The sequence below is a fragment of the Acinonyx jubatus genome, chromosome B3 (assembly GCF_027475565.1).
Source record: "Acinonyx jubatus isolate Ajub_Pintada_27869175 chromosome B3, VMU_Ajub_asm_v1.0, whole genome shotgun sequence".
Taxonomy (NCBI): Eukaryota; Metazoa; Chordata; class Mammalia; order Carnivora; family Felidae; genus Acinonyx; species Acinonyx jubatus.
The window spans coordinates 139,895,630-139,910,152 of record NC_069386.1 but is presented as its reverse complement, the minus strand read 5'-3'; the positions used below and the strand labels follow the sequence as shown (position 1 = coordinate 139,910,152).

The window sequence follows — 14,523 nt, the reverse complement described above, 5'->3', positions numbered from 1 at the left end:
GCCTGCTTCGGATTCTGCGTCTCCCTCTCTCTCTGCCCCTCCCCTGCTTATGCTCCGTCTCTCTCTCTCTCTCTCTCTCTCTCTCTCTCGAAAATAAATAAATATTAATAAATAAATAAATAACCCCTTGAGGCACCTGGCTGGCACAGTTGGTAGAGCATGCAACTCTTAATCGTGGGGTCGTGAATTTGAACCCCACAAGTAGTGTTTACTGGGTGGCTCAGCCGGTTAAGCATTCGGCCTGCTCTCAGCTTGGGTCTTGATCTCGGGGTTGTGAGTTCAAGCCCTGCGTTGGGCTCCATGCTGGGCGTGAAGCTTACTTAAAAAAAAAAAAAAAAAAAAAATTACCCCTCAAGTTTGTGTGTTTGGTTCAGAGAGTTAATAGAAAAAAACGTAAACAGACACAAAATAGTCATTTATTGAACCTCTGCCACGGGGCTAATGCTGTCCTGGACTGTCTGTTAACCCACACTGTCACACTCCATCCACACACCAGTCCTGCAGGTAGTGTTACCATCAGCTGCACCTCACGGTCGAGAAGCTGAGACTCCTCGCAGTCAGGGAACGTGTAGGACAGCTTTGGAGGGTGTAAGCTGCAGCTGCTTGAGCTTATGTCCCGTCTCTACTGCTCGTGTTATCTCGGGGAAGTTTTATAACCTCTCTGTGCCTCGGTTGGCTCATCCGTAAAATGGAGACAACAGATCTGTCTCACAGGATTGCCGTGAAGCTTCCGCAAGCAGATGTGTATAAGGTGCTCAGAAAAGTAGCAGGTACGGAGGTGCCGGGAGTTAGCTGCTCTGGCACAGCCCATTGTCATTGTCCTGTCCTCACTCAAGGTACAGCTGCAAGTCATAGATGGAGCTGGGGTTCGGCCGAGCCCCGGAACCCTGACGACAGCACTCGTGATAGGTGTATATCTTGTTTTAGTTTATGAAAGGCTACCAGCTGGTTTTTCCTCATTTCTTCTTGAGAGCAGCCCTCAAGGTAGGTGGAGAGGTTCCTGATGGTGCCACTTGACAGATGAGGAAGCGGACACTGACCCAAAAGGGGACTGACTGTGGCTGGTCTCTGCTCCAAGGCGACACTGGGTGGCCTGCCTTGTGTCCCACCTTTTTCAAGGTTAACAGAAAATAATAACTACTAAAAGGTGCCGGTACACCTTCTTCAGAGGTCTGCAGTGAAGTTAGTCAGCACATAGAATGGTCGGGCTATGTATAGTTTTTTCCCCGTTTGGAGCCCGGGACAGATAAGGCCCTGCCCTCCACCCCACCTCGCTTCAGCTGAGAACAGAGCAGCTGGCTGGCAGAGAAAGCCGTTTGTTCAGCCGTATGTTGGTTGTGGCTGCAAAGGCCTGGAAACTCATCCCCGGCACAATTAAGATAAAGAGTAAATAGCAGTTTGCCAAATGTTTTTAGCTCTAGTGGACTTAGGTTTGTTAAAACACTTTGGTGTTTGCTCCCTGAACAAACATGCATCCTTCCTGTGCGCTGGGCACCGGGTGAGGCTCACATGCTTAGTTAAGGGCCCTCCTTTGCTGCCCTGAACGCCCAGCCCCTCCGTCAGTCCTCCTCACTGCACTTGCTCTTCCTCTTTTCTCCTTCATGGCCCCAAATTCCTGCCGATGCCTTTATCACCACTGTTTTCCCCATGCCCTTTCTTGTAACTCCTCCATCCTTGTTGGAAAGGCGAAGGACTAGGTAGATGCACGAGGGGTAAAACAGCTGCGGTGGTTGGTTAATCGGTCTTCTCCCCCTCACCCCCCACAGTTTTGTCTGGACCACCGAGCAAATCTTCCGACGCCCTAGCCAGCTAGAGACCCAGGTCCTGGAAGATGGCGGACATGCCCAACGGCGAACAGGGGTGTGCCTCCCCTCTGGAACTGTTCAACAGGATAGCTGCTCAGGGGGAGCTCGTGCGGTCCCTCAAAGCTGGAAAGGCACCACAGGTATGGGATTTGTCGGGTTCGCTGCACATGCATCTGGGCCAAGTCTAGGGTTATGTTTCCCGGGAGCAGACTGTTCCCAAGACTCTGTTCCCTCAATAACTGAGGTCTTTTGACTCTGAATTTATTTTCTCCGTTATTGACGTGCGTGTGGTCTAAACAAAAGCCTCTGAAATTCAGCAGTCCTCCACCTTTCCTGTTCCCATTTTCTTTTCCCAGAAACAAGCATTTCAGTTCTTTGAGCGGATTCTTTGATATGTACCCCCCATTTCTCTAAAAATCACACTTTTACATTGCTTCTTGTTGATATTCAGGTGTGGGTGAGAGGAGTTAGCACCTCCATCGGCACCTCCCATCCCTCTGCTGTCCCGCGCATGTCAGTCAGTGTCAGCATCGATGCTCTTCTGACCACATAAATGCTGCTGGCAGCTGACCCACTGAGTATACTCCAGGTGCCTTGCCTTTCCTGCCCCAGAGTTGATGTTTGTCCTGATTCCTGTTTGCTCAGTGTCTTGTGTACTAATGGTAATGGGGCTCCGGGCCCCCCCCAGCCGGGTGAGTCTCCTCCCAGGGCACTCACACCAGCCAGTGTGTAGCTCATCTTCTTGAAAAGCTGTCTCTCCCTTCCCTCCCCCTGTGGGCTCCCTGTTTCCTGATCCTGTGTCTTACTCCTCCTTTGTTTACTCTGTCTTGACAGAGCAAATCCTCCAATAGTTTTCTGAAAAAATTAGTGCTAAAGAAGTCTAAAAGTACCTTTATTTTGTCTACTATAACTAGAAACTTAAGACCCTTAATTCTCAGGGCACCTGGGTGGCTCAGTCAGTTAAGCGTCCAATTTGGGCTCAGGGCATACTCTTGTGGTTCGTTGGCTTGAGCCCCTCCTGGGCCTCACTGGGCTTGCCATGCACTCTTGTGTGTGTGCTCGCACTGTCTCTCGCTCTCTCTCTCTCAAAAATAAATAAACTTAAAAAAAAAAAAAAGGAGGACCCTTAATTCTCAGAAATTCTATTATTTCTTTGATTTCTTCTCTCCTGTTTTCTCTGTTCTCTGTGGGTCTTTTTTTCCCAGAAGCTGGCCCCCTCTGTTTTTGTTTTTGTTTTTATTTTATTTTTTAACTTTTCCTTTCCATTTTGTTTTCTTGTTGCTGTTCTTTCAGATATATTTCCTTAACTTCTTACGTTTCCTTTTTTTTTCCCTTTGAGTAGGCTCCACACCCAACCTGGGGTTTGAACTCCTAACCCTGAAATCAAGAGTCTCATGCTCCACCGACTGAGCCAGCCAGGCACTCCCTCCTCAACTCTTAATCCTCCTATCGTGTTTCATTTATCCTGTCATTTTTAACTTCCACGAGCTCATTTGCTTTTCGAATGTTCCTTTCCTTATAGCAACCCGTTCTTGTTTCCTAGGTACGGTAAGTGACCTTTTATCTCTGAGATCTTGGTGATGGTTTTCCTGATATCCTCTGAAGACAGAGGGGCTGGGCTGTGTGGCTGTCCCTGAACTTCCCTGTTCAATGCCGTGTGCCCCTGATCTAGATACTTCTAACTCCACCTCCCTGGCACAGAGCCTCTGGGGGGGGGGGGGGGGGCGGGCAGAGAGCCGACCAGCTGTTTCTTAAACAGACTTTCAACCTGTGCTCCTGTTTTTAGAACCCACTTTCCCCCTCACTTCCACTGATGCCCCAGCCCCCAGCCCCAGGACTCCCCAGCGGCATAATTCCAGTGTTTTCACGACATTCTGCTACCAGTCCATCCAGCAGCTCTGCAGTTTCCGAAATCTTGTTGCTGACGCCCTCTTTTTGTTGCCTTTGTCCTCACGGGGTTACGCCTTTCTTAAAGGTCTCTCTGCTGTTGCTGCGAGGTTTCAGGAGTGTAATCCGTTCCGTCTGCGTCTCTAATGCACGGAGGCACTGCCTTTCCTTCTGCGACGCCTCCACTCTTAGGAACCTCAGCTGCTACATCTCCGTGACTTCCTCGTCCGTCACTTCCAGCCCCGGTTGTCTTCTTTTCAGGACCGCTTCCTGGGTCCTCCACTGATGGCATCAACCATCTCCCACCCACCCTGGCAGTGGACCAGGGTGGTCAACTCTTTGGACCCCGAATAAACCATTATATCTTAAAAGAAATAAGCGGTACTGTAAGACAGTGATGTCAAAACAAGGAGTTGGTTATTCACAGACAGAGGTTTACACATCAGGTAGGACTTGGTGGATGAGGCTAAGAAGTTGTTTTTAAAAACCTTGAAATAGATAAAGGACCCAAATATTGTTCATTTACTCTTTAAACCCATTTTTGGAAACTTGGCAGTGGAATTTTTACCTATTTAATACTAAATATGAATACCATTTCATAAGTGTTTTTAGTTAGTAATTCTTAGTGACTCCAGTTGTGTTCATTATTAAACACACGATACTTAACACCATTTAGAATTACTCTTCCAAGTGTGTTCTTTGACTGAAGCCATCAGCTGACCAACGAGAGAGATCAGAGGTTGCACAATGAAGTCAGAGCAAAATGGGGAAAACTCAGAAGTAAATTTGGCTCCGGAATGTGTTATGATAGAACACCTGATGTTTTAGAAATTCACTTTGTGCAAACACTTGAGCCACTTTGGGAGTACCAATACAGTGAGGGCACCGGGAGTTCTTTCTTCAGCCGTCTCTGCCATGTGTGTAGGCTGGGGTCCTCACCATTCTTGTCTCCTCCGTGTACCAGGGGGATAAGACCCCCTGCTTTCAGCCACAGTTCACTAAAAAGCAGGGTGTTTCCTGGGGGGATAGGTCAGAATCCAGGGGCTCTGGAGAGAGACAGTGGCTGGGAGCGTGAACAGTTTGAGCAGGACTCGAGGAATGACACTGGATCAGGGGCGCCTGGGTGGCTCGGTCGGTTAGGCACCCGACTTCGGCTCAGGTCATAATCTCACAGTTTGTGAGTTCGAGTCCCGCGTCAGGCTCTGCACTGACAGCTGGAGCCTGGAGCCTGCTTCCGATTCTGTGTCTCCCTCTCTCTCTCTCTGCCCCTCCCATGCTCATGCTCTGTCTCTCAATAATAAATGTTAAAAAAAAATTTTAAATCAAAAACAAAAAAAGAAATGGCACTGGATTGTAAAGGTTAAGCTAGAGAGCAGTCGTTTTTCCTGTCCTCTTAGTTTAAGTAAACTTTTTAATTGGAAGTGCACCATTTAACCAGAAAAGTATGGAGATCGTAATCAGTCCTCTTACTGAATTTTCACAAAATGACCACACCTATGTAACCAGTGCCCACATCAGGAAACCAGACAGCAGCGCCCGGAAGCCATCCTCAGGCCCCTTCAGCCACTGCCTCTGCCCTCCACCCTAGGCCTCCACCATGGATAGTTCTGCCTGTCTTGGAGCTTTATATATTCAGGTTGTGTATAGTCTTTTTTTTTCTCCCCTAGAAAGTCAGCTTTTAAGTCCTGTTTCAGTGTCCTGTTCCATGTTAGATTAAGGAAACAAGAAAATCCACACGGCAGGCTTGTCTGTCTATTTAAATCCCACTCCAGACTGCAGACAGTTCTCGAGCAGGGATACTGGTTGAATGTTTGACTTTCAAAGAGCCTCCGGGTCGCAAGCAGAGTTCGAGCAGATAGAGTATGAAATGTCAACATAGCCGGTGATAAAAGGGTATTGACCACAGTGTACTTCAAAGCACGCTAATCCTTCCCACAGATAATTCGATAAATCATGCTTGCTAAACATTATGTGGTTGCACTGAACCTAGGCACTGCAGGAATGAGATGAGTAAAACGTACTCACCTATGCAGCCTGGCAATTATCCTGTCTCTTCTATAAGGGTTAGCCATGGGGTTATTCGGCCCACAGTTCCAATTCATTTTAAGAACGAATTCAGGTAGTTTCCGAATTTGAAACTCAAATCTGTATCTGCGGAATCTCCCCAAGGTGTCAGTTCTCTGTGGCCCCGGGGCTGCTCCTGATGCAACCGTTACGTCTGGATGGAGGTTGGTGTTGTGGTGTCTCCACCAGGAAACCCAGTTTATGGAACACTATGTGTAAACTCTAAACAGGAATGTTTGTACTTCCCTTGGCAGGCAAATTGGACTGTGTATGTTCTTTGTTTGTGATCTAATCCAGCAAGGCCAATTACAGGAGCAGAGCTCTGGGCATAGCATGACTAATCTGCCTAATTAGGCCTGCTCTTTCAGAGGCCAGCCTTCATGGGTGGCTAGTGTGGGCTTCTGGAGCAGAAGGGCTTTGATAGATCTCCAGAGTACCCACGGATGTAGTCTACATTTGTTTTTCTTCTGCTTATTTAAAGCACTCAGTATGCAAACACTTTGGACAGCTTGATAAGGCTCCAAACTACAGTAATATAACTGTTTCCCACTACATCCCTCCTTAATTTATGACTTGAAAGCCTCTATTTTTCCTTGCCTTCATCTGTTTCCCTGATGTCTAGGGTTGCCATTACCATCCTTGGTGGCATTATCTAAGCTGCCGCAAATACTCGTCTCAACTGTGTGGCACATAAAAACAAGGTCCGATGTAGAATTCCGTATGCTCAGTCCAGGGAGCTTGCCGCACACGTTCTCTGGCATCGGTGGTGTTTGAGAAATCCCTAGTGTATTCACTATGTCGTAAATAACAGTGTATATCATGTCACATTCATCCGGTAGTGTTTGTGGTAGTAATCCATAGATTACATAGATCCACTAGAACAATGCAGAAGTGAACTATATTTGGGCCCGTGACTTGCCGTGTGTCCTTGGGCAGACTCCTTCACCTCTGTGAGGGTCAGAGTCCTACTGGAACAGCACAGTGACAGTGATGCTGCCTGCCTCGGAGGTCTGTCTTGAGACTGAAGGAGGTAACGTGTGTGAGGGCATTTAGCACAGCGCCTGCCACGTGACAGTCACGTTCAGCAAAATGTTAGCCATGTTAGTATTTTTAGGTTTCATCCTTATTTCCTTTGTCCAGGATGAAATCGATTCTGCAGTACAGATGCTGTTATCGTTAAAAATGAGCTACAAAGCCGCCATGGGGGAAGATTACAAAGCCGACTGCCCTCCAGGGAACCCAGCACCTGGGAACGATAGTGGCCTGGGTGCCACAGAAGCTGAAGAGGATTTTGTGGACCCATGGACAGTACAGACCAGCAGTGCCAAGGGCATTGACTATGATAAGCTCATTGGTATGTCCCCGACTTTTAGAAGTGATCCCATTGGTCACTAGTTGATCTCGTTGGTGTTTTTTCTCTTGAATTATAAGCCCAGTCAAGCTTCAATGGCAAGAAAAAATAGATGCTAAAATCTTTTGGTCATGCATTATATTCCCAAAGGATTCTTTTCAACTGAAATAACAATGTAAAACTTATTTCAAAATAATGATCTATAGTAGATAGGTTAGTGGAAGCGTTCTCCTTTTTTTTTGAGCAATTCAGAACTTCAGGAAAGGTCTTTTGGAATGGCATCTTTGCAGTCATTCAAATCACCTTTCACTGAATGCTTAAAGTCAGAAATGGATCACCTAAGTCTCCTCCAGTGGTATTGACTGTGGAGCTGAAAAGCTGGAAGTCTGCTTAAGAAGGGTGACTCCTCAAGGGGACAGGTCGCCACTGGCCAGCCCTTCCCCACAGGGCTTCCTGCTCAGGGAAGTCCGTATTCCAAGATCACTGGTAATCACCAGAGAGGGGGCATTACTAAAATGTTTTGATCAAAGTTGAAAGCCGTTTTCCTAATTTAAGTGTCGACTACCAATGGGGGGAAATTCACTGGTAGACAGATGCTAGTTCAATCCAACAACTAAAGAATATTAAGATTATGGTTGTCAGTGTACATAAAGTCCCCCATAATTAGCAACTGGGGGGCGGGGGTGGAGGTGAAAAGTTGCTAGGCAGGCTGAATTCTGGATATGTTTCCCATCAAAATCCAATCCCAGACAAAACACCGTTTTATTCTGTAATTTGTTTCCTGTTTTGCTGATTGTCGTCTCAGCTGTCACTCTTAACATGAAGGGCATTTGATTGGGTTTGAGGTAGGGACTAGGAGCAAAAATCCTGGAGAGGACTGAGTTCGTTAGGATTGTACACGGATCACCAGCTTTTCCCCTTCGGTAATACCTGATCACCAAACCCCACACCACCTAAGATAGTCCTTTCCTTATTACCATTTTTTTTTTCCAGTTCGGTTCGGAAGCAGTAAAATTGACAAAGAGCTGGTAAACCGGATAGAGAGAGCCATCGGGCAGAAACCACACCGCTTCCTGCGCAGAGGCATCTTCTTCTCACACAGGTCAGGGGCTTCCCACCCTCCTCTCCCTTTAGTTCCAGACATGATTAGGAGGCCCCTCCTGCAGGCTGCCTGCTATGTGGGGAAATGATAGCCAGTTGTCTGAAGACTGGGGTCCACCTTCTGTCCTGTCAGTAACTGGCCGTGGGTTCGTGTCCTGTCCCCTCCCCCTCGGGCCCCGACTTTATTCATTTGTGAGCTGTTCACTTCACAAGGTGGAGGTCACATACGCGGCAGATGAGATTCACGCTAGATTATGCACTATAAAATCATAAAATGTCATAAGATAAAAGATTAATGTGTCCAAGTTTAACATTTCCCACGCGATAAGCAAGAGGCTTCCTGAAACTGCGCCCTCTTCCTGCCATTGTACTGGCTCCCTCGTAAGTCATGGCAAAAGAGAAACCGATAGAGTGTACCTGGAACAGACTATCCCTACCTCCTACTATAAATTCCGCGCAGATTGCATCAGAAAATGGGCAGGTTCCAAAAGGGTTCTTGTAGCTCATTTTTGAAACTCTGCTCACGGGATTTATGGTCCGTGGTAGGGCTGTTCTGTTGTGCTTGCACTTCGTGGTTACGGGAGAGCGCACAGGATGGCACTCGGCCGTCCGCTGGAACACTTAAAATTCCGTGTGCAGAAAACGCCAGGCCCCACTCAGCCCTCTTTCTGGACAGAATATAATCAAAGCTTTTACCTTAAGATTTAATTAACCTTCTTCAAGTACACAGTTCAGTGGTCTTTAGTATATTCATAAGGTTGTGTACCCATCACCACCACCAGCTCCAGAACATCTCCACCCCAGGAAGAAACCCCATCCCCCCACCCCCACCACCCCGGCAACCACCATTTCAGGGTTTTCCAGGTTCCTCCGTGTTGCCAGGTGCATTAGTGCCTCACTCGTTTTATACCTGAATAATGTGCCATTGAATAGATTCGCCCCACAACATTTTGTTTATGCATTCACCGCTTGCTGGGCATTTGGGTTCTTTTCACTGGAAAGAATGTATGTTGTGTGGACATAACGTTCTCAGTTCTCTCAGGGTGTGTGGGAACAGAACTATTGCATCATAAGGTAGTTCTAGAACTTTCTGAGGATCTGCCAAACTGATCTCCACAGTGGCTGTGATTTTTGTACTCCCACCAATAGTGCACAAACAAGGATTCCAGTTTCTCCACATCCTCACCAACCCTTACTGTTTTCTATTTTGTGTTTGTTTTAGAGTCATGCTCATAGGTAGGAAGTGGTTTTTCTTTATCTTTTCTTTCTTTTTTTTCCTTGAGAGGGAGAGAGAGAGAGAGCACAGGCAGGAGCTGGCAGGAGGGGCAAAGGGAGAGAAAGAGAATCCCAGGCAGGCTCCGAGCTCAGCAAGGAGCCTGATGCGGGTCAATCCCATGACCTTGGGGTCACGACCTGAGCTGATAGCAAGAATCAGACGCTCAACCGACTGAGCCACCCAGGTGCCCCTGAAGTGGTTTTTCATTGTGTCTTGATTTATATTTCCCTAATGACTAATGATGTTGAGCATCCTTTCATGTGCTTATTGGCTATTTTTATATATTCTTTGAAGAATATTCTGATCCTTTGCCCACTTTTTAATTAGGTTATCTTTTTATTACTGAGCTATAAGAGTTTTTGTTTTTGTTTTTGTTTTTAATTTTTTTTTTAACGTTTATTTATTTTTGAGACAGAGAGAAACAGAGCATGAACGGGGGAGGGGCAGAGAGAGAGGGAGACACAGAATCGGAAGCAGGCTCCACGCTCTGAGCCATCAGCCCAGAGCCCAACGCGGGGCTCAAACTCACGGACCATGAGATCGTGACCTGAGCTGAAGTCGGAGGCTTAACCGACTGAGCCACCCAGACGCCCCAAGAGTTTTTTATATAATATTTCAGATCCTAGTTTCTTATCAAATATATGGTTTGCAAATACTCCAATTATGTATGTATCTTTTCACTTTATTGAGTGTTCTTTGAAACCCAATACTTTTCATCTTTATGAAATAGTTTATTTTGTTTTTCAGTTCCCTTTGCTTTTAGTGTCCTAAGAAACTGTTGCCTAATCCAAGATCATGAAGATTTGCTCCAAAAGTTTTACTTTTACATTTAGCTGTGGGTTTTCCCCGAATTATGCCCTGAATTATGTTAAGGAAGTTTCCTTCTCTTCTTAGCTTGTTGAGTATTTTCATCATGAAAGGTGTCAGATTTTATTAAATTCTTCTTCTGAGCCTGCTGAGATGATCGTGTCTTATATTGATAGGGTGTATCACATTGATGGATTTTTGTGTGTGGAACCAACTTTGCATTCCTGGGACAAATCCCACTTAATCATGATAAATCATCCTTTTTATATGTTGCTGGATTTGGTCTGCTAGCAGCTGAGGATGTTGGCATCTGTATCACAAGGGTCTACAGTTTTCTGTCGCTTGTGGTGTGAGATAACCCTGGCCTCAGAAAGAGTTTGCAAGTATTCCCTCTTCAGTTTGTTTGGAAGAGTTTGTGAAGGATTGCTGTTGATTGTTGTTTTTTTAATATTTGATAGAATCCGCCATGAGGCCATCTGGTCCTGGGCTCTTTGTGGGTCATTTTTTTATTACTAGTTCAGTTTCTTCGCTTGTTCTAGATTTGTTCAGATTCTCTATTTCTTCTTGAGTCAGTCTGGTAGTTTCTCTCTAGGAATTGGTCTTTTTCATCAAGGTTGTCTCATTTGTGGCCATACGATTGTTCTTAGCATTCCTTTATAATCCTTTTTATTCCTGTGAAGTCAGTAATAACGTCCCTTCTTCCATTCCTGACTTTAGTAGAGGCTTCACACTTTTTTTCCCACCTTGGTCACTTTCGCTGAAGGTTTACCAGTTTTATTGATCTTAAATCAAAACTTAGCATTTTACAGTTCTCGCTGCCCATATGACTTGTTTACTTCTGTGAGTAACCCTGTAGGCTCTTGGCTTGGGGAGGCATGGAACTTGCAACTTTTGGCCATTCTCAGGTTTGAGAATGCCCCTCTAACGTTATCATCTGCAAAATGGGGGATTAGAGGAGAGGTGGCACATGCTGTCAAGCTGCAAACTGTGGGCTTTGCCTGGGCTCCTTCACCTACTGGAAACTATCCTCACGAAGCTGAGCTCAATTTGCAAGCCTCAGTCCATTCCCTGTGCTCCTTAAGAGCGCCTGGCCCCCAGGGCAGTCCCTGGGGAGCTCTCAGAGACTTCAAGGACAGCTCATGGGACAGCTACATTTTTTTCTTGCTTCTTTAAGCCCATAAAAGTTAATTGTGAGAACCAAAGAAAGACTCTTTTCTTCCAAAATTACATTTTTTTAATTCTTTCCTTATTTCAAAAACCGTGTATGATCATTTCCTGGAGGTAAAAGAAGCTAAGCACAAAGAAACAGTCCCCACGACCCTGTGAGCCCGAAGATGGACGCTGTGAACCCTTGGTGTGGGCTGTGAGGAGGGGTCACTTCTTAGAGTATTCTTGCGTGGGGTCTCCCAGCCAGACCTCTTTTATTTGGGGACACTTTGTCCAGAAATGAAGAGCGTTCACACGCTGGAGTAGTGGTTTCACACCCTGCCAATGAGGTGGTTACTGAGGGAGCTTTTTAAAAATGCAGATTCCCAGATACCACCCAGATTCACTGAGTCAGACTCTCTGAAGGTAGGGTCCAGGGAAATGCAATATGACCAGGTGATTCTGCACAATCAGGAGGGAGGACCCTTCATGTGCATTGTCTGTGGACCCCAGTCCTGGGGGAGGGCCGATGATTCCACAGTGACTCCCAGATGAAGACACTTGGTCCCAGCCTGGCTGGGGGAGCCCAAATCAGATCTGCAGCTGGGGACCTCACCTCTATACTCCCCATGCATGTTCTTCACTCCCAGCCCCGAGTCAGGACTGTGCAGGGCCCTGCAGCCTCCCCGTCTGGGTCTCCAGAGTCTCAGGGCTGGGGTCCTAAACAAGGGATTGTGTAGGGCTGGCTTGGCATCATTCCCAGGAAAGCAGATGATGTGGGCACACTGATATTTGAAAATTCCAAAGGGGCTCCACTGGCTGCCCAACTGTATGCATCTTTTATTCCAAACCTGCGTGTCTCATACTTTTAAAACAAACACAGGAGAAATCATGTCAGTAGACATTTCCTGTCATTTTTCTAACATAAGCGCCAAGGATAACAAACTCTATTATCTGTGTTGTATTTTCTCTATCATTTCCCAGTGAGCATCAGTGCCTTAATTTTTATTTCAGAAAATCACACTATTTCCTTTTCTCCTTTTTCATTTAGAGATATGAATCAAATCCTTGATGCCTATGAAAATAAGAAGCCGTTTTACCTGTATACGGGCAGGGGCCCCTCTTCCGAAGCAATGCATGTAGGTCACCTCATCCCATTTATTTTCACAAAGTAAGTATTATATCGGGTACCTTTTTTCACTTCTATTGGTAAACCAGGAATGTTATTTATAAACCATGTCTAGAATGACAAGGCAGCCCTAGTTTGTGTTCGTTAGACAAACAAGGTGTGAGGGGACTGGTGCCTTTCTGGCTTCTGTTCACTTTGTTCCTGGTGTCACTTTAGAAAGCGTGGCATGATGGGGTCAGCCAGCCTGTTTCCTCCTGTCCCTGTTCCTGTGACCGTGGCAGAGTCCCTTCCCTAAGCCTTCATTTCCACGTCTGCAGGAAGGGAGTGATAATACCTACCTCCTAAAACAGTTGCCAGCCTGCAAAATAATGTAAAGCAGTACAAAGCTGAATGCAGGGCCTTCCAAGTTAATCGGTCATAGTGGTCAAATTTCACAGCATGACACTGTGCGGTTGTGTAGACGAGAAAGTTTTGCCATACGTCGTTAGCAGGGACTGTGTCTTCGGATTCAGAACAGAGAAACGAGACGGTAGCCTTCTTTCCCGGTGTGTCCTAGGTGGCTGCAGGATGTGTTTAACGTGCCCTTGGTCATCCAGATGACAGATGATGAGAAGTACCTGTGGAAAGACCTGACCCTGGACCAGGCCTACGGCTACGCCGTGGAGAACGCCAAGGACATCATCGCCTGTGGCTTTGACATCAACAAGACTTTCATCTTCTCTGATCTTGACTACATGGGGTAAGGAGAGGATGCTCAGCTGCCTTCTAAACAAGCAGGTGCAGACGTCAGGGCCTCATCTCAGCCACAGCTGAGTCGGAGACATTGGAAATGGCCTTTAGGTCTGGTGAATGTTTTTATCCCTTTGTGAAACATTAGGATATGGTTTGTTGGTTTCGTTCTCCAGTTAAGGTTTCCATCCACAGCTTGAGACAGAATTGTAGTTTCTCTCCGAGGACCGTCAGTTTGCCGGGTTAGTGCCTTTCTCTTTCTTGGCATACTTTTCTCCTCGCAGAGAAGGACTCGCTGGCACACAGTCCGTTCACGGGCCAGTTCTTTAAGTTGACCACTCAGTAGGCCAAAATACTGCATTTGGAAAATCCCTGAATTGGAACTTCTGAGGTCTGTTTCATCCCAAATGACTACGAAGAACTATGTTAGAAAAGTAAGACTTTGTCAAGTGTCCCAAGAATATGCTGTTTGGCTCAGCAAATCTATCCTGAGCACCTGAGACACGGCTCTCCCCGTAATCCCCACGGAACCTAAGGAGTGTGGCCCCCATCCTACGAGGGCTCATTACCAGGCTAAGACAGGATGGGTGAAAACACGGGACGGGCTGCATCCGCACTCAGTGCAGAGGAACATGGTCCTTACCGTTTCCCCAGAACGTCCCTTTTTATAAGGACTGAAATCTGAATGGTGGCTTTATATCCACAGAGAGACATAGTTGCCTTGATAAGAAGTCTGGCCTTTCTACCAACTAGTAAACGAATTAGTAATTTTTTAATTTTACCTTGAGATTTTTAAAATCGCATCTCTGTGGGCATACAGGCATCGTGGTGTGGTGTCCTCGGTGGGTTGGCCGGTGCTCCTCTCTGGCGTCACTGCCACGTCCGGCCAGATGGCACACCCCATGGTCCCACTGCCCCACCTTTGAGTGTGTTCTGACTTCTCCTCTCCCTGCGCCACCTCCAAACACGCCATCAAGCTCCCTTTTCCCAGGAGCTGTCCCTCCTACAGCCTGAGTCACGTGCACCTCCTTCACCCCCCAGCACCCCGGGCTCCACTCAGCCACATCTGGGACGCAGTGAGGGGTGGCCCTGTCCCGCTTGGTCAGTACAGTAGACACGGGGTGCCTTCTGTGGCAGGCACCCTCCTCGGTCCTGAGAACACGGCAGTGGGCCAAACATAGTCCCTGCCTCGCTGCCTGGAGATGCCGGTGAGGCAGAAGCAAGCGCC

At 46.8% G+C, this 14,523-nt stretch overlaps 1 protein-coding gene across 2 annotated transcripts in view; it reads left to right on the top strand.

The window, feature by feature from the left end:
* Positions 1–14,523, top strand: part of WARS1 (tryptophanyl-tRNA synthetase 1) — a 31,821-nt gene that overhangs the window by 4,646 nt on the left and 12,652 nt on the right. For both annotated transcript variants that reach the window (XM_015087924.3, XM_015087923.3), the window contains exons 2-6: positions 1,767–1,945; positions 6,897–7,110; positions 8,101–8,209; positions 12,489–12,608; positions 13,123–13,305. In XM_015087924.3, the coding sequence (XP_014943410.1) occupies positions 1,832–1,945; positions 6,897–7,110; positions 8,101–8,209; positions 12,489–12,608; positions 13,123–13,305 (740 nt within the window). In that variant the 5' untranslated portion in view covers positions 1,767–1,831. The remainder of the gene's footprint in view (positions 1–1,766; positions 1,946–6,896; positions 7,111–8,100; positions 8,210–12,488; positions 12,609–13,122; positions 13,306–14,523) is intronic.